The sequence below is a fragment of the Pyricularia pennisetigena genome, chromosome 2 (genome assembly GCF_004337985.1).
Source record: "Pyricularia pennisetigena strain Br36 chromosome 2, whole genome shotgun sequence".
Taxonomy (NCBI): domain Eukaryota; kingdom Fungi; phylum Ascomycota; class Sordariomycetes; order Magnaporthales; family Pyriculariaceae; genus Pyricularia; species Pyricularia pennisetigena.
In genome coordinates this window covers 7918476-7944451 of record NC_043741.1, presented here as the reverse complement: position 1 = coordinate 7944451, position 25976 = coordinate 7918476, and the positions used below count along the sequence as shown (strand labels likewise).

General features: G+C 48.4%; 6 protein-coding genes across 6 annotated transcripts; 2 read left to right on the top strand and 4 right to left on the bottom strand.

Moving 5' to 3' along the window:
- Window positions 1-1069: 1069 nt before the first annotated feature.
- Window positions 1070-2877, bottom strand: PpBr36_02173 (uncharacterized protein; the record flags this gene model as incomplete). Its single annotated transcript, XM_029889355.1, has 3 exons — window positions 1070-1428; window positions 1455-2483; window positions 2613-2877. Coding segments are annotated over 3 exons (1653 nt in total), but the record flags the coding sequence as incomplete, so codon positions are not given.
- An 839-nt stretch (window positions 2878-3716) lies between these two features.
- On the top strand, window positions 3717-6106 carry PpBr36_02172 (uncharacterized protein; the record flags this gene model as incomplete). The annotated part of the gene is made up of 2 exons (XM_029889354.1): window positions 3717-3934; window positions 4012-6106. Coding segments are annotated over 2 exons (2313 nt in total), but the record flags the coding sequence as incomplete, so codon positions are not given.
- Window positions 6107-6529: 423 nt separating this feature from the next.
- PpBr36_02171 (uncharacterized protein) lies at window positions 6530-6800 on the bottom strand (the record flags this gene model as incomplete). The annotated part of the gene is made up of 2 exons (XM_029889353.1): window positions 6530-6603; window positions 6653-6800. The coding sequence occupies 2 exons, from the start codon at window positions 6798-6800 to the stop codon at window positions 6530-6532; spliced, it is 222 nt and encodes a 73-aa protein (XP_029752111.1).
- A 10650-nt stretch (window positions 6801-17450) lies between these two features.
- Window positions 17451-17988, top strand: PpBr36_02170 (uncharacterized protein; the record flags this gene model as incomplete). Its single annotated transcript, XM_029889352.1, has 2 exons — window positions 17451-17584; window positions 17658-17988. The coding sequence occupies 2 exons, from the start codon at window positions 17451-17453 to the stop codon at window positions 17986-17988; spliced, it is 465 nt and encodes a 154-aa protein (XP_029752110.1).
- A 216-nt stretch (window positions 17989-18204) lies between these two features.
- PpBr36_02169 (uncharacterized protein) lies at window positions 18205-22851 on the bottom strand (the record flags this gene model as incomplete). Its single annotated transcript, XM_029889351.1, has 3 exons — window positions 18205-18485; window positions 18556-18897; window positions 19647-22851. The coding sequence occupies 3 exons, from the start codon at window positions 22849-22851 to the stop codon at window positions 18205-18207; spliced, it is 3828 nt and encodes a 1275-aa protein (XP_029751069.1).
- Window positions 22852-24117: 1266 nt separating this feature from the next.
- On the bottom strand, window positions 24118-24484 carry PpBr36_02168 (uncharacterized protein; the record flags this gene model as incomplete). Its single annotated transcript, XM_029889350.1, has 2 exons — window positions 24118-24323; window positions 24463-24484. 2 exons carry the CDS (start codon window positions 24482-24484, stop codon window positions 24118-24120), a joined length of 228 nt encoding a protein of 75 aa, XP_029751070.1.
- Between the last annotated feature and the right edge of the window lie 1492 nt (window positions 24485-25976).

Below are 25976 nucleotides of genomic sequence, written 5' to 3'. Positions count from 1 at the left end.
TTGCTCGTCAGTTTGAAAGGCACACTATTGGCAGCATCAGAAGCCTCATTGGCATTAAAACGCCCTTTGTCCGCCACAATATCAGTTGTTTGCAGCACATAAGTGCCTCTGGCGACCAGCGACAATATCCACCTTCCCTTTTAACACATGCGTGCGTCACCCTTTCCGAAGAATTGTATGTTCGCAGCTCGTATACATGCCGGTCTAGGAGTAAATGGCACTCCGGGCTGCGTGGTTAAGGCGGTGATGGTTTACCGATACAAACAGCACGGCTTCATAGTCGCTCGGGGCATGGCTGGTATGCTCGGTTATCCCCGGTGCTTTGGTGGGATTTCTCGTAGGAGAGGTGTAGTCGTGCTGAATGGCACGCCGTGGATAGCGTCGTCGGTCGCATGACGGAGCCGTATTTGGAGTGGCGGTCGCACTGCTGTACTGGTTTACGATAGTATTTCGCAGGGTCCTACATTATAATTTGCGTCGTGGGTGTTAATATTAACCATGATAATAGGGCTTCACGCTTACGGTACCTCCGCTAACCTAACTAGCTTTTGAAGCTTTTCCTCCGGGCAGAGATGTTTTGCAAGGGCTTTTACCTGCTCGGGTGGAATAGCGTGTAATCGCAAAGCTTGCTGCTGGAGACCGTTCCATTGAGACGGTTGGGGCGACTAGTTTATTGGTTATTATACGCAAGGACAGAAGCGGCAGCTCCAAAGAATGTCCAAACATGAATGGGGTTCGGTGCGATGAAATATTAACGGGGGTGAACCACAGGAGCCATGTCGCTGGGGAGTTTATTGGGTACAAAAGCGGCTTATTTATTGCGAAGTTTGTGAGATTGTGCTTTACGTGTAACTGCCACTCTGCCATTCACACAGCGGTTCGGGGACTTGACGTTAAGCTTACGATATTTATAAGAGCGGCCGTCGACTTTCGACGACAGGTATTCTCAGCAACTTATATTCACGGTCAAACTATAGTATAACATAATATTGGATGCCGGTTAAGCAATTGTTTATTATTCAGAGCAATCGTCTATCTCATATCGTCGAGACTCGCCACATGTTGCCAGTTAACGCAAAATAGTTTCAAGACCCTCGGCCGGAAGAATCGTCATCCCATGCGCAATTAGCGAGCTGCTTGCCAGGTCGTACTGCACAGAGAGAGTAACCCCGAGTGTTACCGTAGTCCGTAGCTTGGGGTTAATTAAGTGACCGGTACACACCTTTACTGGCTGGCTTCTCTCGAGCAGGCTACACACATCCGAGGCCGACCCAGACGGTCCGAGAGCGACTAGATTCTCCACCAGAGCACGATAAATCCCATCGTAAAGGGCACTCATATCCTTCCGGCTTATGGCGGACACTCCATCGGATATCCAAGCGTACTTTGCAGGTTCCAGGCCGAATATGCCTTCCAAGGCCAGTACACCTAATCCATCGTCACAAACCATTCACGGTGGATAGTGATTAAAGGAGTCCGTGACTGCTCGGACCGGTCTAGGTCATCCGAGAGCCCCCCATGCGCCCATCCCGTAAGTCGGAAAGCATTGTTGTTCGCATTGCGCTCATAAACCCCCAGCAGAATCCAAATAATGCCTCGGCGCATCCCGCCGAGGCAAAAAGGCTCTACTGCCGTCCATATGTCATTCAATGCAGGCTCCGGCAAATCGTCGACGACAGACACACCCGACATTCCGATGGCAACTATCGCGCCTATCCGGATAAACAGCCGCCGTAAGAAGGCGTTATCGGTCTGCTTTGCCTTAACCCAGAGCGCTGCCGCCGAGACGGAATAACAGCGCCACCCAAGGTTCGCAGATAAAACCTGGTTCTCCAAGGTACGCAAGATCGGGTTCATCTCCCACATCTTGCCATTATCCTCCTTGGCATTTATAAGCTCCATCCGACGGAGCACGTCCCAGATGCGGCCGAACACGCCCGAGACGGACGGTGTTTCCCTTAGATAGGTCCACAGATCGGATATATCCCCATGTGGCATATAGATAGATCCACACAACGAAAGCGCCGTCCACCGGATATCCTCTCCCAGCGTCCGACACGGCCGAGTATCCATTACGTCACAACCAGCCGCCGATATGATCCAGGCGAAACGAATGTCTTTGTTGGCCCATCTGTGGTTGCCATGTGCCAACTGCACCAACATCCTGAGCTCTGGGGGATATACCGGAAGTACACCGCGGAAAACCCTGCAATACTTGGTCATTTCGAAGCCCATACCAAAATTTGGGTGTAGTTTGCTGACGACGAGGCTGACGTTGACGCCGAAAGACACGGCATAGCTTATGTTTGCCTTATCGATTCGGACGAGGTAGTGGCCCTTTAGCACTTTGGCGACGTGAAGTGCGGCCATCGTGGTCATCTCGCTGTCGGCTTTATCATCCAGCCAAGTTATATTCTCTAGGGTGGGCTTGGGAATCGTGCCGAGCATGGGTGATAGGTGTGCCCACATGGCGGCGAACTCGTCTGTGGAAAGTGAAAATACCATTATGCTCTTCCTTTCTTGGCCTAAACCCTTTATGTGTTCAAATACTGTCTTAGCTAGGCTGGAGCACCAATCTGTTCATGCATCTAGCATGGTGTCATTGGCCGCACGACGCAGAGGGCCTCCAACCTGTAGGAGCCCATGTTTCGGCTCCCAGGTACTGATAACATGCTCGGGACGGAAAAAGTTGGTCAGGGAAAATGGCGAAGTGCCAAAAACCGCCAGAACCAAGACAGAGCCGTTTCCGCCCGACCGCTGCGCCAGGCGCTTCCCAATGGCCTCCAGATCCACCAAAAGCCTGAAGCCATCCCGGTTGCGAATGCATTCTGCATCCATAACCACGGCCACGGACTTGGACTCGAGTTCGTTGTTGACCTGCTACAGCTGTCTTAGGAAGGTCACAGCCGTGATAAAGAAACCTCGCGTATTTGAATTTCATTGCTTCAAGTTCTTACGCACACCAAGCTGGCAGCTACAACAAGCCACAGGGAACATAGACAGTCACGTGTTTCAGCCCCCCAGGACTGGCATCGAGAGGAACCCCGGGCGGGTTTGGATACATGCGGCTCAATGGGACAGATGCAGAGAGAACGTGCTTGGGAGAAAAAGGTGTCAAGTATCTCATGGCAACCGGTACCCTGCCTTCCAAATTTCAATGCCATTCACATCAGAAACTAAAGCTTGCTCGTAGACTTCCATAAGGCAGTCTAGGGCGTCAGTCAAACGCCTATCAAGATCACATTGGAGACAACGAGTTTGCGCTAAGAACGTTTCGCATTGCCAACAATTGACCTGCAAACTCTTACTGGGAGTAGCTAAAAGAGCTGCATTCCATGTTCAGTTTTTAATCTTTACATTTGACAGTTAATGGCATATCATCGTGTGTGTCGTTACAAAAAGTACCTAACGCCGTGATATGTATAAGTTACCATAATTGTGATGATGTACGTCAACGTAGTCGGAAAAAGAAAAGAGAACCTTGTTAGGCTGGATACATGCCTTGTCCGGATAATATGAAGCGGCATAGTTCCTGCATGTCAATTTAGCCCATCGATATTTCATCACTGAGCCGCTGGTTGTATGCGCCCCAATCAATCATGCCGTACATTCCGACGTCCCCGCATCGCCCGCATTCGTCGACTTTTATAAAAGGCCCATTGACCGTGCCACCCTCCACTGGCACAGCGAAGCATTCTATAGGCTGCCATGCTTAGTTGCGACTAAAAATGAAATCTGCCTGGATCGTGTTTGGCGCTGCCGCTTTTGTCCTTGCGCAGGAGGACCCAGGATCTCGGCGTCAAAGTTACCCCAACTGCCTCAATGGAACACTCTCCAGCAACAAGGTTTGCGACCGCACACTGTCGCCACCCGAGCGTGCGAAGGCCCTTTTGGAAGCGCTCAGCATCGAGGAGAAGCTGCAGAATCTAGTCAGGTGAGCAGAGTTACCGTGAACATGACGCTTTCACTGTCGTGGTCGAGACGAGACTGGCGCCAACGAAGCAAAAATAGCAAATCACAAGGCGCACCCCGCATCGGCCTGCCCGCCTATAATTGGTGGAGCGAGGCCCTGCATGGAGTGGCGTATGCTCCTGGCACCTACTTCCCCCAAGGCAACGTCGAATTCAACTCATCCACCTCGTACCCCATGCCTCTGCTGATGGCTGCCGCCTTTGACGACGACTTGATTGAAAAGATCGGCACCGCCATCGGCATAGAGGCCAGGGCGTGGGGCAACTCCGGCTGGGCAGGATTCGACTACTGGACGCCAAATGTCAACGCCTTCAAGGATCCTCGATGGGGGCGTGGCTCCGAGACGCCGGGCGAGGACGTTCTCCGCATCAAGCGGTACGCCGAGTACATCACCAGGGGGCTGGACGGACCGGTACCAAACGAGCAACGCCGCATCATCTCGACCTGCAAGCACTACGCCGGAAACGACTTTGAGGACTGGAACGGCACTACAAGACACGATTTCAACGCAAAGATCACCATGCAGGACCTTGCCGAGTACTACCTCAAGCCCTTTCAGCAGTGCGCCCGAGACTCCAAAGTCGGCTCCATCATGTGCGCCTACAACGCCGTCAACGGCGTGCCGTCCTGCGCAAACACATACCTCCTACAAACCATCCTCCGAGAGCACTGGAAGTGGACCGAGCACAACAACTACGTCACGAGCGACTGCGAGGCCGTGCTCGACGTGTCGGCAAACCATCGCTACGCCCCGACAAATGCAGCCGGGACTGCCATCTGCTTCGAGGCCGGCATGGATACGAGCTGTGAATACACCGGCAGCTCAGACATCCCCGGCGCCTGGTCGCAGGGTCTGCTCAAGGAGGAGACCGTCGACAGAGCCCTCCTTCGCCTCTATGAAGGTCTCGTGCGAGCAGGCTACTTTGACGGCGAAGAGGCCATCTATGCTGGTCTGGACTGGGAGCATGTCAACTCGGCCGAAGCCCAGAGTCTCGCTTTACAGGCCGCCGTGGAGGGCATGGTGCTTCTCAAGAACAACGGCACCTTGCCGCTGGACCTCGATGCCTCCCACAAGATCGCCATGATCGGCTTCTGGGCCGATGCGCCCGAGAAGCTTCAAGGCGGGTACAGTGGTCGAGCACACCACCTGTACACCCCGGCGTTTGCTGCGCGACAGCTGGGTCTCGACATCACAGTGGCCAGTGGCCCCGTTCTGCAAAACAATAGTGCCAACGACAACTGGACGGCGAATGCTCTGGAGGCTGCCGGCGGGGCCGATTACATTCTCTACTTTGGCGGCCTCGACACCTCTGCTGCAGGCGAGACCTTGGACAGGACCAACCTCGACTGGCCAGAGGCGCAGCTGGCTCTTGTGAAGAAGCTGAGCGAGCTCGGCAAGCCGCTCGTGGTGACTCTTCTCGGCGACCAGCTTGACGACACGCCTCTGTTGGAGCTCGACGAGATCGACTCGGTTCTTTGGGCCAACTGGCCAGGCCAAGACGGCGGCGTCGCCGTAATGAAGCTCATCACAGGACAAGAGAGCCCGGCAGGTCGCCTTCCCGTGACGCAGTACCCATCCAGCTACACGGAACAGATCCCCATGACGGATATGAACCTCCGGCCGACCTGCAAGTATCCTGGGCGCACCTACAGATGGTACAACAAGCACGTCAAGCCCTTTGGCTTTGGTCTACACTACACGACATTCAAAGCCGAGGTTGCCTCGAGCTTCCCCGACACCCTCAAAATTGCTGACCTCGTCGGCCGCTGCACAGCCGAGTTTCCAGACACATGCGAGGCGCCGCCACTGCCGGTCTCCGTTACCAACACAGGCAGCCGCGCCTCTGATTACGTGGCGCTGGTTTACCTGTCAGGGGAGTACGGACCGAAGCCGTACCCGATCAAGACCCTTTCGGCCTACACGCGTCTCCGCGGCATCGCACCTGGGCAGACGGCGACGGCGGAGCTAAAATGGACGCTTGGTGATATCGCGAGGCACGACAAAGAGGGAAACACGGTGCTGTACCCGGGCAAGTATACCATTACAATTGACGAGCCGACTTTAACAACGGCCACCTTTACTCTTGAAGGCGAGGCCGTCGTGTTGGATAGATGGCCGGCGCCCTCCATGTAAAAATAGCCAGTGTTTACACCTAGTCGGGAACCATCGCCATATCGGTAGGCATCAAAGGCGAGGTGCAAAAACAGACCAGCAATCAAAGAAGGCATCACGAAAACTAGACCACTCGGGGAACGTGCTTGGGAGAAAAAGGTGTCAAGTATCTCATGGCAACCGGTACCCTGCCTTCCAAAATTCAATGCCATCGACATTAGAAACTAAATACAATCGAGAGGAACAGTATTTCGAAAGTTGCATATCGATGCGTGTATGAGAAAGAGCTTGTTGTTGAACTGGCGCCGCCCAAACGGCGCATCTTATGGTCATGTCAGGCAACCAACCACTGTGAATCACCACCACCACCTTCGGCGGTCCTTCACTGCAGTGGCCCATTGCACTTGACGCCGCTTTTTGACGATGGTTCGGGGCAACAGCGGTTTACTTTTTATAGTTCTTCGGGTTAGTCACTGGCGAGGCAGGGGAGGCCACGAGGACGGGCGGATATTCCGTACCTGTTTCTGCTCGTTACTCAGTTGCTGAGAGTCGGAGGGTGCAGGTTACCCGTGGTGGCTGCGGGGTAGGGCTGCTTGGGCAATATGTCAAACTGCCTTGGAGCCAGAGGGGCAGTTCCTGACTGCTCCGTGATGGGCAAGGCCGAGGCGGCTGTGGCCAAAAGACCGAAGACAAAAGTGATCTTGGAGAATTGCATTTTGTCAGAAAACGATGCCAGATCGAAGAGAAAAGAAGAGAAGATGCAAGAGTAGAATAGAAGAGTATGGTTTGACTTGATGGCATATGAAAACACCGCTGGAGAGGGAGTTGTGATGAGCTTTTATAATATGGCAGAGGTATGTATACAGTATGTGTACAAAAGTTAAATGCCATATTGGGTAAAAATGAACGGCGGGGAAAACCGACTTGGGTCCATCGCCCGTTTGAGCCAAGACCAAACACGAACTGTATAGTTTCAAATTACCTACAGCTGCACTGAAATGCCAAGAGTGCAAAGCAAAACTCTCTCGCCCCAAATTGGTAAATCAAAGGTAAACGACCGGGTTACCACGTGATATTGACTGCACAAAAATCGAACCAAACCAAATAATCGCGAGAGTGGTTGCATGCGATTCGATCGAACTATCCAGTTTCATAACGTCGCATCAAAGCAAACGCCTCCGCTTGCTGGCACGGCGCAATGGACGTGCACTGGGCCAGGAAACCTCTATACATGGTAGATTGCCGAACTTAAAAAAACTAAAGTCTAGAATAATACCCCAGAGAAAAAGTATCAATGTTGCATATTACAAACCTACTTGGTCTCGCTAGGGCTTCTTGTCAGTCACTGACCGGGCGTTTTCGTAAAAAGGCAGGGATGCGGCTCAGAAGTAGTATTGACCCAAAAAAAAAAATTAACTTGCAGTAAAATGCACCGTTTCTGCAAAGACGTTTACCAGGGCGGGTGCCGAGGTGGATTCTCCGCTCCCCAAGGAGTAGAGGCTGAATATCATAAAGCTGCAACTCGGCAATAGGATGAACAGCGCGAAACTGTCGGAGAATATGTGGTTCGAGGAGGAAGTTTCAAGCATCTGGTCTTTGTGGAGTTGTAGAGATCTTCCCGTGGCAGCACCGGAAATGAAACTAGAAATATGGGGATATTGTAGATCAAAACCTACAAGGGGATTTCGACTATTTATATACACAAGCACGAACATTGCAGACTTTGTCTGATCAGCAGCAAGGTACCAAGCCAGGATGCTACATTGCAACAAAGTTAAACTAAATTTCAAGGTCCGGAGCTTCCGGTTACCCAAGGCGCACTGGAGTGAAGGCTACGCTCAAGTTCAAATGTGTTAGGAACGAATGCTTGGCAATGCTGTACGGCAAAGACCAAACCTATCTTTTCAAGCTCACATCAACGGGAAAAGCCCACCATGCCAAGATGTTTGATTGTCGAGCTGTGAACGGGGACCATGTTGGCCTGACGCCTTTGCTCTGCCGGACTCCCCATGCCCGGCGAGGGACAAAATCAAAAGGCCAATTTCACCACGTGCTACCATGGGGCAGGTGAGGATGCAACCCGGATATGTAGAGGTTGGCGGGTTGGGTATCGGTCATGGCTGCTCGTCGGGGCTGCTGTAGCCTGGTGACGCACACGAACGTACACGTGCAGCCTGCATGAGTGGTAGGAGAGCCATGTATTCAGGTAGGGTGCGCTATCTAGGCTAACGAGCGTGGCAGCGCTTTTATGGTGTGCACAACGCTGATTAAACTTATCTGGTTATGTGATGCCAAAATCTATTTACTGCAACACACCCCCCAGTTGACTTTGCGTAAATAAGCAGAATTAACTATTTACATAACTATATACAGCCTTTACGGCCAATTTTTATATATATTTATTTACGTAAATAAAGGAAATTTATAATGCTAATAAGCGGTAACGGTGCAACGCGCGCCGCAAGCGGGTTTTACCAGTTTTTAGCGCTTCCTATTATATTTAACGCAAACGGTAAACCCCTTTTAATGGCGACGAATCCGTAATATTATACCCTTTATTGTATTAATAGCGATAATAATTTATAATAAAATTGGTAAACGTACGGCGAATATATATTTCGTTCGCTTTTTTAAATCCGAATTTTAATTTTGAATTTCATTTTATACCCAAATACCCAATTCGTAAATAATCGTTTGCGCCCTGTAATTTGCGTTTAACGATTTACGCGCTTATTAACGTTAATATTAATATTAGCAGCAATAGCAATAACAATAAAAATAGGTTTTTTTCCGTTTGTTTTGGCGGGTTAAATTGCGCATAAACCGCGTTATACGCTAAATACCGGTTGGGCGTTGGTTAACGGGTATAATATAATATTTTCTTTTACTCTTATTAACGGGAATCGATTTGGTCGCGCCGAAAGGCGCGTATAATTGTAAATCCTTACCCGCGTTTTGGTAAATTTCCGAACGTACGACCTAATTAACGCGTTCCCTATATATATATAAACGAACCAACGCCGTCGAGGCGTTGCAATTGCAACGCGTTTTTCAATTTTCCCAGCGGGAGGTTAAAAACCAACGGGTATAATTTATATTGCAACCGGTTTTATTATATTATATTAACGGTAAAATATAAACCTTTTTTACCGTCGTTACCGGCGCCGTTTTTGCTTTTGCGGCTACCGATACGGCCCCCGCCGCTATCCCCGCCGAAACGGTAATTTCCGAAACGCAAACCGAGGAAATTATTACCGAAATATTAATGGTTGGAAATCCTGCCAATCCTGCGCCCGCCCCCGTTATTACCCCTACCGCTACCGAGCCCGCCCCCACGCTTATTTAGGCCGCCGCCCTTAAAACCGCCTCCAGGCGTGCTAAAGGCGCGCGCGGCGTTAAAAACACCGTAAATTATTCCCAAACCGTATTTAAAAACGTAAAATATTATTAATTATATATATAAAAGCTAAAAAATATAAAAAGGAGGAGGAGGGAAAAAACCGAGGAGGAGGAAAAAAATAAGGAAAAAAAGGATAATAAAAACCGCCCCGTCCGTTTCGTAAATATTTCCCCTATTTTAAAACGTTTATTTATAAATAGCGTAAATTAACGTATATAATATAATCGCGTCGTTTTCGCCCCCGTCGTATACGCCTAAACGATTTTATAAATCGCCCGGTATTATATTTCGGGTATACGAAAGCGTATTTGTCCGGAATTGCGACCGGTTTGTGCGTTAATTAGCCCGGCGTGCGTTTTCGTATTCGGGGAACGCGTTTACCGCGTTATTGGAATTACCGAAATAGGTATACCTGCCTTTTTTTCCCAATTGGGGGATTTTTTAAACGCGCCGCGCGCGACCTGGGCCAGGCGTTTTTTATATCGCCGCGTACCCCCGTTAAAAAAGTCCAATTTTTTCGGAACGTGGTTACGTATTATTTCCGGGATTAGACCGAATCCTAAGCGAAAAAATTGGTAATTTTTTAAACGAGGAATATTCCTGCGTTAAAACCCGTAAAAAGGGTTTTTAATATTTTTTTTGCGCCGTAAAGCGCAAAAAAGGCGTTATTTCGTGGTACCCAGGTGGGATCGGGGTTAATTATTATGGGTGGCGTGCCGGCGGTAGTGGGTGCGATTTTTAATGGTTAGCCCATTACGGGCATTTATTTTATATTATTTCCTGGCGGCGCTAACGCCGGTTATTAGGTTTTTTTATGGGTGGGTTTCGGCCTTAAATATCCGTTATTTTATATATTTGTTACCTTTTATCGTTATTTTTTTTTTTTTAATAGGTTTAACACGTTTTATTTAATGCTATATTCCTTACCGTGTTTCCGAACTCCTTTTTAAATTTTGCTAAACGTTATAAAAATTTAAAAATACCTTAAAATGCTCGAATTTAAAAATCGATAACGATTTAGTAAATCCGTTTGCAAATATAAACTTTATTTCCAAATAAATAACGTGGAAATTTTTTTTGGCGTACTCCTGTTTAAGCCATATATTTTATATATTTATATGGCGTAGGTTAATATTAATGCGAAAATTTTTGTTAACGATTAAACGAATCGTTTATTTATTATCGCAATATAAATTCCAGGGTTGGCCTAAATTTAACTATATTTCCTTAAAAATCCGTTTTAAGGCCATAATTTTTTTGGCCGCTTTCGATAATGCGTGTAATTTTACTTTTATTATAAACGTCGTTACCGTGGTTTGCCTTACCGCCCTCCAATTAATAGCTCCTCCGAATAGCATTATTACGTATTTTTTTAAAAACCTCCTCGTATTTAAATCGTCGCCGAAAAATGCGTTATTTGCGAATATAAAATGCTAATTTTAGTCGCTCGTTCCGTATTTAATTCCTAAAAATTTCGTGCTATATAAATAAAATAATATTCTTTTGGTTAAACGTTTGTAAAAAAAATTAAAATTGGTAAGGAATTTAAAAAATATTAATACTGCGTGCGTAACGTCCGGTTTAAGCATAATTGCGGTATATAAAATAAACCCTACCATTTCCTGGTAAATTTTAACCTCGTTTGGAATTGCGGTCCTTTCGTATTTTATTATAGGATTTTCTAGTAATGGCGTTGGCGGGTATTTTAAATTTTTTATAAATTTAAAACGTATGGCGATTTTTTCGATATATAAATCGTATAATAAAATCGCTGTGCGTCGTTTTTTATTTCGCAATACGCGCATCCCAAAAAACCAGGAAAACTGCCCCTCCCGTAATTCGTATTTAGCTTTCAGGCCGTCGATAACCGTTTTACCGTTTTTAGCGTGTTTTTCGGTATATAATACAATTATATCGTTTACGAAAAAAATTACGATAACCCTGTTTTATATAAATATATATATATATAATTTATTATTAATTGGTTTAAATCCCAAATTTTGTAACGTTTTTAGGAGTTTTTCGTACCAAAATCTGGGTAATTCCCTTATGCCGTAAAGCGCTTTTCGTAATTTAAATACAGTATTTTTTTTCTTAAACCTTTTTAATGCGGTGCAAAATATTAGTTTATTTATATTAAACGTTACGTTGAAAAAAGCGTTGCTTATATCGATTTGGATCGTTTCGAGGTCGAAATACGCCATTAGGGCTAATGTTAACCTAAAATTGCGTATTACCAATATCGCCGCGTAGGTGTTTTTAAACGTGTTAGGCGTTTATTAATCACCTTTTACCACGAACCGTACCTTATAACGCTCGAGGTAACCGTTTTTGTCGAATTTATACGTAAATACCCATATAAGCGGTACGGGTTTTGTGGTGCAATTCGACCGAGGGGTTATTTCCCATATTTTTTTTTTTCGAAATTTATCCATTCCGTTTTCGCTGTTTAAAAAACTGCTTTTTATCCGGGTGCGTTATAAGCTTTTTCCAAGCTTTAGGCGCAGGTATAAGGTCGTTTTTATGCGGTTTAACCTTTTTATCCGGTTTTTTTTATTATATTACCGCCGCGATAATTTCGTGCAATATTTTATAATTGTAATTACCGCCTTCCAACGTGTTTTATTAATTAGGTAGGAACGTTAATAAAAACGTTAACTATAATTAAAAACCTGGAACAAATATCCGGTTTTCGGTATATATTTATTTTAAATAAATATTATTATTTCCGTATACCACGTTTTTCCCCCTTAGGATAATCGCGTTTGCAAAGCTCGTATTATTGCTATTACCCCCGCGCCCTCCACGGGTTATATTTCTTTTACCGCGTTAGCGTTATCCCTTTATATTTATTTCCAAAACTTTTATAATGGGTCGGGGCGTTTTCGAAAAACGTTTAAATTTTATTGTACGCGTTTAAACGTTGGTTTAAGGTACCGGCGCGGGCGTAATATTTAAGGGTTATGCGGATATAACGGTAATATTTGTCGGGTTCGGTAATTCGGACTGCGGTTCCGGTATATTACCCCCGACGAAAAAACGGTTAAATATAAAATATTCCCGCGCCAATTTGTTATTAATAACGATTAATCCCACCGTTCGGGTATTTTTTACTAATTTCGGCGCACCCGGTTCCTTTATAAAATCCGTGGGCGCACGCGGTGGAAATCCGTTATTATTTAGTATATATATACCGAATACGTAATTTTTTCCCGTTTTGGGCGTTATTGCATTATTTTTTAAAATTTTTAAATACGCTGGTATTACCAACGTATATTTTATTGGTTCGTCAACCATTTATATCCCAAACGGTTCCGGTTAATTAACCGTTTTACCTGGGATCGGTCCGCCCAAATTTTTAAAAATATCGTTTTTTGCAATTTGTTCGCGGAAATGTATATTACGGTGCTCCGTAAATGTTTCCGCGCTCCGTTTTTATAATATTGGTACGTTATTTAACCCCTAATTAAAAATAGGAACGTTTGGATTAGGTGCGAACAATGGTTTATTTTATAATAAATCCAATTGTTCGATTATTCCGTCCCCCAAAAATTCCAATATTAGTTCGTAAATCCGGTTTATTAAAAATTTGTATTCGTTACTAAATTTACCGGTTTTTATCCTTTCCTCCTCTGGTTTTTAATAAAAACGTATTTCGTTAAATCGGACGTTGCGTAAAGTGATAACCCTATCGAAAAAGGGCACCCAAATATGGTATATTTTAAAAGATTTGTATTTAACCAAATATCCCACGTGCGCTTTAAGGTTCGTTTTAAATATTACCCTATTTTTTAATTTCGCTTTTACCGGGTTTAACACGTAGGTTTTACACCCGTATACGTACGTACCAAACCAATTTGGGCGCAAATTTTTATTTAATATAATAAATAATGCAAATGTATATTATTTAAAAAACCCCTTAAACTATACCAATAGGATTTCGTTTGGGTTAAAACCTTTCCGGTTTATTAATAAATTTATATTGATAAAATAACCTGCGGTTATAATTATTTTTAACCAAATTGAGGTAGGTAAATTGGCTATTAAACGTATTTTAAACGCGCGTACAATTACCTCCTATCCCGAACGTTTTATTTAACCGTTCGGTTTATATATATTAAAAGGAGGCGTTTTTATTTTAATCCCAAATTTTTTGCAATGTTTTTGGTAAAAAGTATATCCCGTATGCGTTATTAAAATAAGTTCGTTATTGTGGAAAAATTTCGCAATTTGTAGGCCATATTAGCGCGTTACCCACTGTTCGAAACCGAATATTATTAATACAAATTCTGCCTTCGTTTTTCCGGTGAACGGAATAATCGTTAAACGCCCCGAATATTCGTTTTTTAATAATAGCAAATACCGTATACCAGTACCTGATTTTTTAAAATGGAAAAGATTTAGGTGTATTATATGGTAAAATTTATATAATTCGCCCCTTAGGCGCCTCGATACCATTGTTTTACCATATGTTTAAACGCACGCTTCGCATTCCAATATTTTTAGTTTTTTAATTTTTACATTTTTAACCCGGTGGACCAACGTTTTAAGCGTTTCCGGACCCAAGTGGCCGGTTTTCCAATATTAAATTAACGAATTATTTTTTTTTTCGTCGTATACTCCCGTGGAATTCCCTTGTAAAATTTTAATAAATTTTATCTAACCGTTTATAACCGTTAAGGAAATAATACCTGCAAAAAATATTTGTACGGCAGGGGCAACGCGCAGGTAATAAACAGGTTTATATTATAAAAAAATTACGTTATTACGTCGTTATAAACCGTATAATACCAAATTATTTTTTATATTCCCCAGGCGTAAAATGTAATCCCAGCCGTTATACCACACGTTTTTATTTTTTAAACGCGTTTTTAACACGATATTAACGTAAAAATTGGGCACGTACGTTACGTTAACGAATTTTAACGTCCGTCCTCCGTTTAACACGTTTTATATAATGCGCGTACCAAACGCGGTAATTTTGAATTATTAAATACCGTATATAACGAATTGCGGATCCGTATTTATAGGTTTACGGATAAAACCCGGGTCCAGGCGTTTTTTAACGTTTACCAAATATATAAAACAGCAATTATCAAATAAAATATTATTATAATATAGGCTGTGGGAGGTGTTTATAAACGTAAACGCGCTAATTCCTTTATCGTAACGTATTTAAAAGTATATAAAGTCGTCGGGTTCGGTAAAAATGGTTAAACAGGCCGCCGAAATAATGGGCGGCCCCCCCTATCTTTTAAACTGCGGTGTTTTTTTCGTCCTTCCGTTCGTGGTAAATCCTAATTCGGTAATTATACCTTTTTAAATTAGTAATTCGCGGATAAAGGACCAACGGTCCTTTTTAAATTCGGCGCAAATTTTTTTGCGATTTTCGGTTAAATAGGGGCCACGTATACGGATTTTAAAATTCCTTTTTATTACCGCGTATACCAATTTTTCGCATAAATCTGGTAACCAAAAGTAATTGTAACCACAAAGATATTTATTCCGTATATTTCCTTTATTTTCACCCCTATTAGGAGCGTGGTTTAAACCTCTGTTTTATTTTTTAACGGATCCGCCAAATATCGCATAAAATTTAGCGAAATTGCGGCCACCCTTTATTAAAGGGTCGGTAATATCGTCGTAAAAAACGCTCCTAAATTATTTAAAAATATATTTAAAGGTAATCGTATAATCCGGTTTATTTAATTCGTTCCGAACGCTTATAACCCAAAAAAATTGGAAACGTTTTCCTATTTTTATAAAGTTTTTAATCGTTAAATCCCTTTTAAAATCGGTTATTTTATAATTCCGGGTTTTTTCGTAGGTTAAATCGTAAATTTTAAACCAATTCGCTTTATTATTTATTGTACGCGCTAAAACCAGGGTTAATTTATAATTTTTAATTACCTGCTTTTTAACGTGCGTTAAAAAAAATACGAATTTCTCCTAAAACGTTTTAATTATCCCTTTAAAAATGTTTTAACCGTTGCGTTAAACGGTAAAAAACGCCGTATTAAAATACGTTAAATTTATATTTTTTGTAACCCATTGCAGGAAAATATTAATTTTTCGGAATTATTTGTTTATATAATTTTTTTATAATTCCTACGTTTCGCGTATTTTATTTACCGCGCGCTTTATTTCGGAAAACGTAAAATTGTTAAATATAATAAACTTTTTTAAACCTTTAAAAACAGGTTTATTTGTATTTGCAAACGATTTAGCGATTTGGTTTATTTTACATTTAATTTTAAACGGGTTTAAATCCCAAATTCGTAAATTTATATAATAATCGTCGAATCGGGAACGTTTAAACGATTTTATAACGTTTTCGGTAAATTTTTCAAATATTGGGAGTTTTTCGTCGGTTTATTGGTTTGGATTAACCAATTTCCAAATACGTAATATTTTTGCATTTTGGCGGTAAATTTTAAACTATTTAGGTTATTGGGCGCGTAAATTAAACGTTGCTGGCGATTTTTGGAGTTTTTCGGTCGTAAATATAATGTGCGGTAAGGAAAGAGAAAAATAGATAAAATAGGCGTTATTCGTGTTAATATATAATTGCAATTTGCGTAAAGTAGAGATTTTATAGTTTATAGTTGTACCGGGTTTATAATTGACGCACACGAACGTATACGTGCAGCCTGCATGAGTGGTAGGAGAGCCATGTATTCAGGTAAGGTGCGCTATTTAGGCTAACGAGCGTGGCAGCGCTTTTATGGTGTGCACAGCGCTGACTAAGCTCATCTGGTCATGTGATGCCAAGATCTATCTACTGCAACACCTGGCTCGTCAGCCTACGTGCACGATGGGGCTTGGAGTTTACTTGGTTGTAGCCCCCCTTGGGTGCAATGAATCCCTGCGTGACGATTGCAACCTCGTGTCCCGAGAGAGAAGGTTTCTTGTGCAAGCGCCGAAAAGACCGCATGGGGTCGCGAAAGACAGTCACCAGTTGCCGTAGGTCAGCCTGTCAAGCATTGTAAAGATGGTGTAGGCTACAGCTTGCCTGAGAAGATCTTACTAGTGAAAACAGAAAAGGGGAGAACAAAACCTAACAGACACGCAATCGTCAGCAACGGTAAAAAAAAAAATGGTCCTTTGTGTGCAGAGGCGACGGTTAACCCACGAGAAAGAAGAGCCAAGACGTTGACACAACGTTGCTGTATCAATGCTAGTACTGATACTATCAGACTCGTCAGGTAGTCGGGGTTGATCCGAGGTGGGAGGAAACTGTCAGGACACCTGATTCCGGCTCATCCATCTTTCAAGCCACCGCCACAACGAACAGTCGAGTCGAGTGGACTTGACCCCGAAGAAAACGGCGCGGAGGACGGAAGAGAGGGGCAAGCGCGCGAGAATTAAGAGCGGGGTGACAAACAAACGAAAGCGCCGGGTTCACCTACCTTCTACTTGCCTACCTAGGACAAACCCGACTTCTCCCAATTAGGAAACGCCGTCATCGTCCTCCGCCTGACCAATCAAACAGCCCGGCTCGTACCAAAATGGTTCAACACGATCAAAGCTGAATAAGCAATCTGCTGATGAAAATGGGCCTCTAAGCATTTGTCAAGGCCGCTTCCCGCTCTACCGCGTCCAGCGTGGCAAGTAACGCCTCGTGTGAATGCACCTAGGTGGAACCCCGGAGCGGCCGTTTCCCTTTCAATACCCAACAAAGGAGCATCTAGGCAGCATTGTGTCGCTCGGCACGTCATTACGAGCACCGGTAGACCGGTTCAACACGAGACATGAGGCAAGGAGCTCGATTGGCGATGCAACATTGCTGCTGACATGCTATATCGTAATATCGACATCAACATCGTCATGCTTGGGTTCGAACATGTCGGCGTCAACCATGTATAAATTCTCGCGCTTCGTCTCTATTGAGGGCATGTTCGATCCCAAAAAGACATCGCCAGATAACCCATCTCAGCCTCGCAACTTCCACTACCGTCTAGCAAGATGAAGTTCCTCACCCCACTCGCCACGCTTCTCAGCACCGCCTCGGCCGCCGCCATCAGCCCGCGCCAGGCTCCCGAGTCGGTCTCGGTCAAGGTCACCAACCTCCAGTGCCAGCCTCGTGGCACCACCTGCTTGTAAGGACCAGCGCATACTCCTCTGGCCATTCATCTGCAAAACCTCAACTAACGTCTACCATTAAACCCAAAGCCTCACCTTCGAGGTCCGCTCGAGCGCCTCCTCTCCTCCTCTGGTCTGTACCGCCACCACCCAGGCCTCCAGCACCATCCCGTCCGTGCCCAACGAGAGCTGCTCGGACCCCAACGCCGTCTTTTCCTTCACCGCCGAGGGCTCCGGCCATCCCGCCTTTCTCTCCTTCACCTGGACGTCCAGCTGGGAGAGGGGTGTGCAAAAGGTGCACGCGGCCCGCGCCTTTTCGACTGGCGACTTTTCCAGGGACCAGACCGGTACCCAGAGCTACGTGGGCCCCAAGGACTTTGTCATTTCTGGCGTCACCACGAGCTTGATCATCAGGCAGTGATGATGTGGCGTTTCCGTCCACATCAGCTTTTGCACGATCTGGACTGGATTCGGATTGACGGATAAGCTAGACTTGGGAGGGTTCGCCGGGACAAACGAAAGGCAGTACAAAACCCCATAGACTTAATATTTACTACTACTACTACTACTACTACTACTACTACCCCTACTCCTTCAACTCGTCAAGTCGCCCACCGTACAGCTTAACCTGGACTCACTAGCAGGTAAACACTGCCGGTCCGGCAGGGGTGTACCGGCTGGTGTTGTAAATGTTGATCAGCAGCCCAGGGTCAGTGGCCTTGTATGCTCCGGGGAAGCTGACCAGCCCACTGGGCGTCTTGGAGCCCGAACCGCCCTGGACGTTGATCTGCGCGCAGCTGATGTAGAACTGGGCACCGTTCATCTGCCCGGCGCCGTGCAGCGCCACGTGCTCGATCCGGAACAGGTACTCGCCGCTGGCAATGCACTGTGGGATGGTGAAGCTGACCGTTCCCTTGTCTGTAGTTTGTGTTAATGCGAGCAAATGGCAACTAGTTCAGGGAAGCGAGAAGGAGCCGAGAAGACTCACTGTTGCTGGCAAACTGCAACCCGCCCTGCGTTCCGCTCGGCATCTCCTGGTACACCTTGAACCACACGGCGCCCTTGCCGTCCCACCGATCGGCCGTCTGCCCCGCGGGGACCTTGGCCATGTAGCCGCTCAAGGGCCCGATGTGGAAGATGTTTGGTGCGGCGCCAAACGAGATCTGCCCTCCCGCCTGCACGTTCATGGTCTTGGTGCCGCCTGCGGATCCGGCCTCGTAGCACCGGATCGCGTCGCTGTTCACATCGGTCACGGGCCCGTTGGACTGGAAGTTGGCCGTCTTGCGTATGTATTGCCAGTCTGCGCTGCCGCTGAGCTTGGGGAACGTGTCTATTTTGTACCGATGTGCTCGTCAGCTGGACATCCACGAATTCGAGGACATGCAGGACATACAGTGTGGAGCGGGCGAAGGTGCAGCGGTCACTGCTGCAACCAGCGCGAGGATCGCCAATGTGAGCTGCATAGTGGCAGGTTTTTGTAAAGTAGACGGGGGCTGTTGCGAGACAAGACGTGAAGCTGATCACGACCAGAAGAGACATCAACTACAACTTATATATCCCCAAGCAAATGACCAGCATGTTGATTGGCTCACTTCCGTTTCATTCCAAAATGGCCATAACGCTGCTGTCGGAGCGTGACGGCCCTTTACCCACCAGCGGCTAATGTCAGTCCCAGAGTCCCAGCGACCCACGCACTTTAAACTGCCCAATAGGCTGCCTCTAATGGCAAGATAAATAAATTCGTACAGAATCGCCGGCATTTGAACCATGGTACAGTCACGGAGGTTGATGAGCAAAGTTGTGATCGGTCCGCTAGCCGGTCAAATGGCAGCATGGGAGACGGCGGCAAAGCATGAACCAAACTCGGTCGGACGGCGATGAATATCCTAAATGCAGCAAGTCGACAAGCAACGGCCACAAAGATAATAAATATACGTGAACCCGACTGGGAATAAGATAACATAAACAGAGAATATGCAAAATGTGCTTTGTCGACCGTGAAATGCTCATCAAATCATGCAAGGAAATCAGAGTCGACCCGACGGCCAGCTCTCAACGGCCCACCCGGCTACTAGTTACCGCTGGCAATCCCCAGACCCAGCCCGGCACCGTTTCGACCGGCACCAATGTTGGCGACGCTCCCGGTCCTTTCTCGCTCCATCATCCCACCGGCAGCAACGGTGTTTGTCGTTCCCGCCCTGTCCCTCATGCGCCTGCCTTCCATCAAACCTCTGAGCCCGCGCTTCTGTAGCCCAATGACGCTGCTGAGCTCGCCGTTCCAGACCTCTCTGGCCGTCCCGCTGCCGCCGCGGTCGCTGTCTTCACCCATCTCCGAGCTCCATTCGCTGCCGCCCGAGACGCTGGCCGTCGCCGACATCTCGGCACTCTCGGGCCTGTTGCCCGCCGTGGGCGTCGCCGCGTTGAGGCGACTCATTTGTTGCAGGTCAGACGAATTCTTGCCGCCCATCTCGCCCGACGAGTCTGTAGTTGGGCTGAGCGTCTCCAGCCCGCCTATCGGCACGAAGAAGTTGGGGTTCAGCGATCCATCGATGCCACGCCCACCACCGGCTGCCATGGCAGTGGCGTTGAACACAGCGGCAGCGTTTCTGCTGTCAAGAAGCGTGTGCAACCTCTCGATGACAGCCTCCAGGAGCCCATCGATCCGGTAAGGTCGAGCGATCTGCAGCAGGCTGCACAGGATTTGTGGCGTGCACAAGGGCGAGCTTGGCGGCGCGAGACTGCTGGTGTACAAGTAGTGTAGCAGGGCCTGGATGGTCAGGTAAGTGTGCGGGAGGTACATGCATCTCGGACGAGAGCTGGGCGGCAGCGTCCGTGGCGTCGGCGCCGTGTTTACTGTTGTGGGATCAATGGCGACACCATGAGGGCTCATCATGCTGCCAGAAACGCTTGTCGCAGCCGTGCTTGGTGGCTTCATGCTGGCGTTGCTTGAACCTGAAGCCATGGAGTTGGTCATGGACATGGTACTCTCCATCGTGTTGCGGCTGTTGGGTTGTATCATGGTGCTGACGGAATTCGATCGCATACCGTGCCCGGCGGTGCGCAGGGTTGCGATGTCGCCCCCGTCCTGTGTTGCTGTTCCCTCGCGTAGGAGTTGTACAAAGTACGGGCCCCACCTTCGCGCCACAATACGGCTGTTGACGGGGATGCGCTCGCCGCCGATGCACAGGATGTCCATGTCGGCAAGCTCCCGTAGTACGAGAGCCTTTTCGCCCAACTCTTCCGATGCTCGCGAGTGGAAGCGACCTCCTGCGGTGCAGCCTGCCTTGCGGGCTAGGCTCAGTCCAGGACTTGTATAGGGACTGCTTGCCGAGACGAATCCCGACATGGGCGACGTTCTCCGGGGGTTGTCGTAGAAGCCAAATGCCTCCAGCTCGACCATGCACACGTTGGAGAAGTTGAGGCGCCGGTGGTTGTAGTCGTCCACTAAACTTCTCTTGCGGTTGCCCAGGATTACAAACGTGTTTCTCCTGTTCCACAAGACTCCTCTGTTCCAGCTGCCCTGGCTAAAGACGCTGCCGCCGGCGTCGATTCTGGACCAGGTCAGATTCTTGAGGTCGAGCGCCCACAGTGCATATTCTTGTTTTGACGAGGTCAGATACGTGCCACTGACGACAAAGTGCGTGTCAATGATGCCGCCGTTAGGGAAACGAAGTCCAGGAGGCGTGTATGCCCCAGACATGGACCTCTCGGTCAAGCTGCCGTCGCTGGCCCGGATCTGGAGCTCGAGTTTGACATCGAGAAAGTTGTAATTGGAATAGATGAGCATCGAAGAGCCTGGCTCGCGAGCCTCTTGGCTGATGCCCCCGTCCTGCCTTTGCTTCATTGCGCCCGAGTTGGTCTGTCCAATCTTGGACGTGACCGACACCGGCAGGGGCGCGACGACACTTCTGTACGCACCGCATTGCTTCCCGAGAGGCTGCGTGGAAGTCCACTTTAGACTCCTCAGGTTGAATACACTTATTTGCTCAATGTAGTGGTTGTTCCCGTCCTGACCTCCGACGATGATCATCTCGGCGCCGCCGGTGCCATCGATGTTGATGCCGATCCTCCCCTCATTTGCACCGGTCGATGGGTTGTGTTGTAATGCAGACAAGGATGCCCGATGTGACGAGAAAGCAGCCGAAGACGGCAGGATGCATGCACAGTGTGCGTATCGACCTTGGGGGGCGTCTGGGGTGGGAATGAACGTCCACTTTTTGGTGGCAACATCGTAAATGTGGACGTCCGACATTACTGTGACCTCGGGCGATCCATCTTGGGCGGACGGGCTAGACGAGGTCTGCATGGGCGACATACCCCCATAGCAGACGAGCTTCGCGTCGCCCAGCGCACACATGGAGTGAAAGTATCGCGGGCGTGGAACATCTCCGGTGGTCTCGAGCTTCGTCCAATGTCGCCTAATCAAGTCTAGCTCGTAGAGATCCGCCGTCAGGGGCGCCGGGCGGCTCCGCGAAAGTATCCTGCCTCCAAAAACGTACAGCTTGTCGCCTAGCACGGTTGTTGTTGCTCCCACCAACGGGTGCGGCTCTCGCCCCGTCGTCCTGTGTACGTTGCACATCAATCCCGAGAGGTGCGGCGCGGAAGACGAGGGAGTTCCCACGGCGGGGCCGATGACGGGAGTTCTGGCCTGGGCCACCTGCGGCGATGGCCCTGCGGACTGGGGGCCTGCACTTCTCGGTGTTGTGGTCTCCCTTTCCCGAGGGTCTTCCTGTGTGGACTGGCTTGCCAAGCTGGCAAAACTACTGCTCAGGCTCAGGTCGCCGGGTTGTTTCCTCTGGGTTGCCCTCATCTGAGGCATTTCGACAGACGAGACTGATGTCATGGAGTTCATCGAGTCCATGGTATTTGTTCTCTCGAATTTCGGTCGGGACTGCTGCACAAGGCCGTCGATGCTGCCAGCTTGAGCCTGCGAAGTGGGAGTCGGGGTCGAGGGAGAGCCGGGTTGGGATGAGTGGGTCGATCCGGGCGGGGGCTCTGGCGGCAAGGGTTTCTCGAGGCTATTTTGCAGGCTCAAGTTGCGAGCATGTTGGTTCGCGGGGGCGGATCGGAAGGAGGAAAAGGATTTCAGTCCAAGCTGGGAGGGCTGACGGGCGAGCTTCGCAATGTCGTCTCTGCTCTTCTTGATCCCGCGGTAGACGCCCGAGAAGATGTTGTCCGAGGGCGACTTGAGCGAGGCGCCGGGCGACTGTTCTTCGTTCTCAGAGTCGGAGAAGCGGGAGACGTCGGTGCCGAGCCCGCTGTGACGAGAGCCTGCGTTGCTCATTGCGGTCAGTGGTGTGGTTCAGTCCCTCGTCTCGCTCGCGAGAGGCGGCGGGAGCTGAGGGCCTGTGGTGGTGTCGAATAGGGACGGCACTGCCGGAGAAGGGGTGAGGCGGTGGGACTGATGCGAGGAGCAGAGGACAAAGCGAAAGAAATTTAAAAAAAAAAAAAAAAGTATAGTGTGCCCACCCCTGGTCAGCAGTAAGGCACACAGACTGTGGATATGTGGAGGTCGGGTAAAGGACGCTAGAGCAAGCTACGGCGCAGGGGTTCCTTCACCTGGGGCATGAGGCGAACGACGGGAAACGGGAAGGATGCAGAACGAGAACAAAATCTAAAAAGCATAGGCAGCTAGCCATTTCATGTCATGTCATGGTGACCCGAATGCGCGGAGCGGGATGGATGGACAGGCATACTGTAGGAGGGGAGGGAGCCATGTGGTTCGGGTCCGGTCCAGGGGCAGGGCAGGGCAAGGGGCAGATGATGATCTTTCAATACGCCATCTCCACAGAGGGGCGCCTAGCAGAGAAGATTGAGCGACGGAAAAGTTCGATACTTCGATGGGGACGGGTTCGACTTGGCCAGTGGCAGCAACGCACTCATGCGGAGCAAGAAACACATACCTTTTTTGCACGTTCGACAAAGGCGAATGGGAAATGGCGATAATCTGGGCCTGGGTTGCAACGCCTAATTTCCAGAGACCTGGCCTGTCCGGGGCCTGCCTGGCGGTTTATGGTCAAAGGGGCGGTGGGCAGGGCCGGGACAGGGCGAAAAGTGGACGACGACGCGTACGGATGCCGCACGGACGCTTATCTTGGGAAACGTGTGGGAGTGAATGAGTCTGCCCTATGGCGCTGGCTGTCTTCGCGCCGTGTCCTGATGCTGAATGTGACGCGGTGCGGACGTGGGTAGCGTGGCGTTCTCTCGTGTCTGTTTGGTTGTGAGTCTAGTCCCTGATGTGGGAAAGCAAGATCAAAGAGAATTCGGCGTCGTGCGATCGATTGACTCGCCCGTGGTTGCAGCCGCCGAGCAGAAACAAAGCGATCACCGGGTTGGTGGGAACTGGAGTGACGAGACGCCTGCAAGCAAACGGTGGGGGAGAGACGGCCAGGGTTAGCGCGTAGACTGCTTGCTTACCGTGCTGGACGAGACTTGCAAATTTCTGCGCTGGTGATCAAGGCTTGATTTTGATTGAGCCGAGCAGAAGTACCGTACGGTACTGTGCTGTACTGTACTAGAGGTACCGATAAGCGGGCTGTGCTTGCTGGTGTCAGAAACGGTAGCGCCCAATGTTTAATTGATGGATGCGGTTTGTCTCCAGGAAGCAGTCAACAGTGGCGGACGTGGCGGCGACGGCGCCAAAGGATTTCTGGTCGCTAGCGCAGGCTAGGAAGGCCGAGGAGACGTGCAGCTGCGTTGTTGTGAGTAATGTCTGGTGCTGCGTGTCAAATTCGACTCCGTCAGCCTCGCCTGTGCCTGTTTTCGTGCGCGACGTCAGATGGTCAATTACAGCGAACGGAACGGAGCGTCTTACGCTGGATAGATCAAATCTGGTGTCGGGATCCCTTTGGCAGACGGACGGCAACGATAAGTGCTTAGCCATAAGGTAAGGTACCTTGGACTAGGGTTGATTGCATGAAAGTCGAAGAAAACGGACCGTGATCCCTTGGCGGCAGATGCAACCAGGCTAGCGGACTTGCCTGCCTTTGAAAACCTGTACCCGCTTGGCGTCAAGGAAAGAAAATCCCGCTAAAGCCCTCGTCACCTTGTCGCTGACTCGTCGTAGAATTTTTTGGTGCCGAATCCTCACCTATGCGAGACGCCGCCGGTCTTGGCAGATCACACAGGTCAATTAATCTTCCTCTTCTCTCCCTTTTTTTTTTTTTTTCGTCTCTGGCAACTATCACTGACTTCCCAAGATTCTAAAAGTGTCTTGATTCTGCGGCCAGCATAAAGTTGACTTTGTCACAATTTGGCGTGGGTGATCAGATGTAGGGATGTGTCAAAAATACGGAAGTGCTACGGAGATTATTTCCTTCCAGAATGAGGGAAATGAAGATTAACGGCTGCCGCTAGCTCGACAAAACGAGTCACGGTAATCTGCGGGCTGGAGCTGAACAAGATGAAGAACCCCCAAATGGAGACAAACGCCAAGGTTCCTATCCCTTTCTTGACAGCAATGACGAAACAAATCGTCCGATGTCTGTGTTGGGACGCGCTCGCCTGCCCTACCTATCTTGGCCGTCAATAGGGTGCGGCAATCAAAACAAAAAGAGAGAAAAAGCCATTAGACTAGATGGAGCATACCAAGCTTCTTTGTACCTTGTAGTTAACAAATGTGGTTAGGATTGGATCCTACGGCCCAGGTCCTTTTGGTCTACTTTCAGACCGGAAAAATGGCAGAGGACTGGAATTGAGTTGGTATCTTGATGTCACTAAAACGTGGCGGGCAGGGATTGCCGAATGTCACGGCGGGGATGGTCGCCGCTATTTGCTTGCGAGCGATTGCAAGTGTTACATGTCCAGCCAGCATTATACATTGTAGCTACTCCTTCCACCCCTCTGGCTTGCATATGCCCCGAGCTGGATGCAATCTCGGGACTTTTAGATGATTCAACTATGTTCTAGCCTTTTTAGTCAGGTATTGATCATCAATCATGCTTGTTTGTGCATTGATTAGCAGCTCGACGGGCGCCAGATATCCACGGGGGTACAGACATGTTCCGTTGCAGCTCCGAGGCGGCGGGCCGAGTCTCTGGCCCGGCCTGTTGCTATGGTTTGCTCGGGCGCCACCTCGTTGACTACCGAACCGACTATGGTCTCCTGTGGTGCTATAATGCTCACCGGGTATTGATTTCATTCTGGTTTGGGTTTCTGGGCTGGATAACAACACCCCTCACCCCTCACCTTCAATCGAAACCAAGTTTGATATGGGAGTAACGGCAAACAATGTTTAAATATTGGAGGAAAACCATCTGTTCTCGTACGAGACGCTCACATCATGCGTTGGACCAGCGGCTATCGGCATCGCGACATTAACCTGAGTTTTCCTAGGCCCGTCGCAGATGAGCGGATGTCGGACTTGCGCGGGGTAGCCAAGGTACCGAGAACTGGGTTACAAGACAGCAT